The sequence below is a fragment of the Otolemur garnettii genome, unplaced genomic scaffold (genome assembly GCF_000181295.1).
Source record: "Otolemur garnettii isolate 467f Iridium unplaced genomic scaffold, OtoGar3 scaffold00127, whole genome shotgun sequence".
Taxonomy (NCBI): Eukaryota; Metazoa; Chordata; class Mammalia; order Primates; family Galagidae; genus Otolemur; species Otolemur garnettii.
The window spans coordinates 4,028,292-4,032,758 of NW_003852522.1; the positions used below are offsets into that span (position 1 = coordinate 4,028,292).

At 47.9% G+C, this 4,467-nt stretch overlaps 1 protein-coding gene across 1 annotated transcript in view; it reads right to left on the reverse strand.

The window, feature by feature from the left end:
* LOC105887808 (complement C3) overlaps window positions 1-4,467 on the reverse strand; it is a 32,585-nt gene that overhangs the window by 23,553 nt on the left and 4,565 nt on the right. The window contains 7 exon segments of the mRNA XM_012810139.1: window positions 761-774; window positions 1,223-1,338; window positions 1,587-1,707; window positions 1,809-1,911; window positions 3,297-3,384; window positions 3,636-3,718; window positions 4,305-4,395. Of these exon segments, the coding sequence (XP_012665593.1) occupies window positions 761-774; window positions 1,223-1,338; window positions 1,587-1,707; window positions 1,809-1,911; window positions 3,297-3,384; window positions 3,636-3,718; window positions 4,305-4,395 (616 nt within the window).

Consider the following 4,467-nt stretch of genomic DNA (forward strand, 5'->3'; position numbering starts at 1 on the left):
CTGTAGTCCCAGCTACTTGGGAGGCTGAGGCAGGAGACTCGCTTGAGCCCAGGAGTTGGAGGTTGCTGTGAGCTGTGAGGCCATAGCACTCTACCCAGGGGGATAGCTTGAGACTCCATCTCAAAAAAAAAAAATAATAATAATAAAAGCAAAAAAAATTAAAAAGAAAAAGAATCTATACATCTGAGGAACTTCCTAGGAGGGCTTTGAAAGGAGAAAAACAGAGTCTGTTGCTTCGCCTTAAGGTCACCAGAAACCTTTACTCCCCAAACTTAGCATCTTGTTTTTTAGTATCATTAATTTTTACTTTATAGTTAGAAAATCTTATGCATGTATTTGTTAGACTTACTGACGCCAGATGGCATTCTTGAGAAATCAGTAGATTATAGATTAACTATTTGTACGTGCTGTGTGGCAGTAAAGATCCCTCATATAAGCATGAAAGAAATAAAGGTTTTTTGCTACTTGCCTGAGTGAGCAGTAGTCACCTTACTCTTTAGAGACATTCTGATTGCTAGTTTATCTCTGTGACTCCAGCCCAAACAATTTACAGCAACAAACTGTAGAAGGGGTGTAACGAACCATTCCAGGACACTGTTCATATTAGTTTTTTTTTCTTTTCTTGCAGGTTTTGGCTGGGGCCAGCGCCCCACTCCTTTGAGCCATAGGTGCCACCCCATATTAGTTTTTATGCATGGCATTTGCTAGAGTTGTGTAGTGTATAGCCACATGTGTCCACCCTGAGTGTTGGTGTTCTGACTGAGAGCAGGAAGACTGAGTGGAGAAAGTAGGAGATGTGGAGGGCTTGTAGGAAACTTGGAGTAGGAATGGAGGCAAAGGATAACTCTAGCTTTCCTAATTCTCATCCAATGTGTGTGTTATTACCTAGCCCAGACACTGAGGCCCATGTGGCTTTAGACCTCCTAACCTCAGTTTCCAGTAAAAACATACTCTTGTTGTGCAAATGCAGCCCCAATATAAACCTTCAAGTACTACCTGATTGTGTTCTCTAAGTTCCTCCATAAGGAAATTCTAGAGCCATCACTGTGTTTTGGGGGGATCTGGGTTAAGACTTGAGGAGACCTTGGGATTAGTCTGGAGAATATGATGGACTCAACTTTCAGATGAGCTGGGTACAAGTGAATCCAGTATTGGTTTTTGTTTTTGGGTGGTCTGTTTTGAGGAAGGGCCTACTCTGGGTGGAATGCTCCCATACTCTGACCTGAAAGTGAAGAAACATTCCTGGCTTGAAATACTGGGGTGTCCTGGTGAACTTGATGTTTCATGGGCTCTGAACAATCTTCACTCCTGAGATCTCAGTCTGGACCATTTCACCCCCTGTAGAGACAGGGCACCATAGAGTCTGCAGAAAGGGGTCAATTCCCTGGGTGTGTGGTGGGACTGTTATGGGAGCCCCATCTTGGTGAAGGCAAGGAAAGACAACACCATTCCAGATTCTTCCAGCTCTTCTAGTGTTTTCCCACTTGTCTTATGAGGAAACTGAGGCTAGGGGGTGGGAAGAGTGTCTGGGCTGGAAAATAACACTATGTCCTGGTCTCAGCCAGGGGCCAGGGTTAGAGTGGCACCTGAGGAGAATATGGTGACATTGACAAAGATTGAGGCCCCAATAAAGTCCTCTTCTGGGCCTTGGAATGTGGCCATCAGTATGTCCTTCTGGAGGGAGATGTGGCCCCGACCATCAGAGACCTGTTCTTAGGGGAAGAGATAGGAAGAGGAGATGACTTCTGGGGAATAATGGAAGTTAGACTGTGTGTGTAGCGGGGAAAGAGGGGCCAGGATTCAGTCACCTCCACCCTCTGTAGGGAGCTTTGGATAGGGATCCGGCAGGAATCCAGCTTCATCCCGATGATGGCCAGAGCATGTCCCTCCACTGGCTTGTTGAATATATACCTAGAGGAGGGAGCGTCATTCTGCTAGCTATGAAGCACCCACATATCTCATGGGGCTGCAGAGACAGCTGTTCAACTTTGGGAGGGGCAGAGGTGACCTTTGGGAACTTAGACAATTTCTTTGCTGCCCCACACTGGGAAGTGACAAATATGTTCCATAAAGCCTTAGGGGTTGGCTCGGCGCCTGTGGCTCAAGTGGCTAAGGTGCCAGCCACAGACACCTGAGTTGGCGGGTTCAAATCCAGCCCGGGCCTGCCAGACAGCAATGACGGCTGCAACCAAAAAATAGCCGGGCGTGTGGCGGGCGCCTGTAGTCCCTGCTACTTGGGATGCAGAGGCAGGAGAATTGCTTGAGCCCAGGAGTTGGAGGTTGCTGTGAACTGTGATGCCATGGCATTCTACCCAGGGTGACAGCTTGAGGCTCTGTCTCAAAAAAAAAAAAAAAAAAAAACCTTAAAGGTTGCAGATATGGTTTTTGCTATCTTATAGCAAAGGATGGTAGAGTAGCCTTATAGCCATATGGAGCCACACAGGCGTCTGGACAACCCATGAGGTAGCAGAGCCGGCCTGTACAGCTTCACTGGGAAGACTGGGTGGCCTGTCTCAAAGACCACCTGTGGCTTGTGGCATATTAGAGCAGTGGGAATGATCTGTATAATGTTCAGAAGTGGCAGGCATACCCCATACAACCTCAGGGGGACAGCATGGCCTATAAAACCTCATAGAGCTGGGAGGCGCCTGTGGCTCAGTGAGTAGGGCGCCGGCCCCATATACCGAGGGTGGCGAGTTCAAACCCAGCCCCGGCCAAACTGCAACAAAAAATAGCCGGGCGTTGTGGCGGGCGCCTGTAGTCCCAGCTACTTGGGAGGCTGAGGCAGAAGAATCGCCTAAGCCCAGGAGTTGGAGGTTGCTGGAGCGACTCTGCTGCACTCTACCAAGGGCGAAAAAGTGAGACTCTGTCTCTACAAAAAAAAAAAAAAAAACCTCATAGAGCTGGGGACATGGTCTGAAAAGGTCGTATGATGGGGCAAACGTAGGTTTGCCACCCCATAGTGCCACAACCTCATGATGGCAAAGGTGACCGGTACCATTTCATGCTCTTTCAGAGATGGTCCAAATGGTGAGGTGGCAGATGAGATAAGACAACTCATTAGGTAGACAAAGTTGTCTGTATAATCTCATAGGCTTGAAGTGTATATGACCTCCCAGATGGCAGGGTGTGGTCTATACAACCCACGGGACAACATAGGTGGCCTAGAATGTCTCATGGGTGACAGAAGAGCATCTCTACTACCGTAAGTGCTATAGAAGTGGCCTGCTTCTCTCTACTCATTCAGCTTTCTGTGCTTCCAGTCCTTTGGTAAGGATGGGGATGAGGAAGCTCACGGGGCCTGAATGTCAACACCCAGAGCCTGATCCTTGAGGTAGAAGAAAGTCTTGTTTGGAATCAGCTGGACATCAGAAGATGGCAGGACTGGGGAAAATAAAAACCATAGGCATCCTCAGCATTGTACCTTGCCTCCTTGTACCCTCCCTGTCCTGCCCCTTCCTCGGTGACTCTGGCAACCTCCAATAGCTGGAATATGCATTCCTGTTGACCAGCACCCGGCTCAGGTCCTGGGGCACTGTGCCATCAGCTCCTGCCTCCCCCATAGATTCCCTTCCACAACTAGTTCCTGTTCCTCTCATGTCCTGTCTTGCCCTCTATGCCCACATGCTTCTCACCATACTCCTTCACGTCGAAGGTGGCCTTGAACTTCTGCTTGGGCGCACTTGGATAACTGGCTTCAATGGTCCAGGTCCCAAAACTGAGGCACAGAAAGTTAGGAGAGACGGAGACAGAGCACATTAGTCTCCCACTGGAACCTCAACGTAATTTCGAGTGCCATTGATTTATGCTTGAAGAAACCTTTCCAGAGTCCATGTGAAGGGATGTTCTTTTGAGGACACTCCTAAGTGGTTAGAAAGCTAATCATGCAGGAGGCAGACCCTGAAGGCAGAGTCTGATTATCTCTGGAATTTCCTGGAAGGGACCTGGGGAGGGGAGAATCAAGATAAGTCAATGTGCATTTTTAGCTAAAGGTCACATCTGTTTTTTCCAGATAAATAGTGGATTAAGTTTAAGATTACTTTGTACTTCTTTTAAGTTACTGTCCATTCTTATCATATAAGCCATTTATCACCAGCTTATTTACTGTTATGATGTAAACATGCAGAACAATGTATGGTTAGAGTATATAAGCTTGTAAAAAATAAAGTGAAAGGGCTACATGCCTGAGCGAGCTGTAGTCCCCACTTCTCTGTACATTCTGACTGCTGATCTTATCCCTGTGACTGCCACCAGAACATTTCCAGCAACATTCCACACCATCCCTTGGGCTCCCAGCAAGACACCTGAGAAGCTCTGGGAGGTCAAACGAGCTAAAGAAAATGCCTTCCCTGGCCAGGAACATATGGCTAATCATAGTCACTCCCTCTGGGTTCTGTGGGAACAGAGGAGGGGCTGGTGACTCCCCTCTAGAAGGGCCCCAGCAGTCCATGCCTCTACACTTCAGCA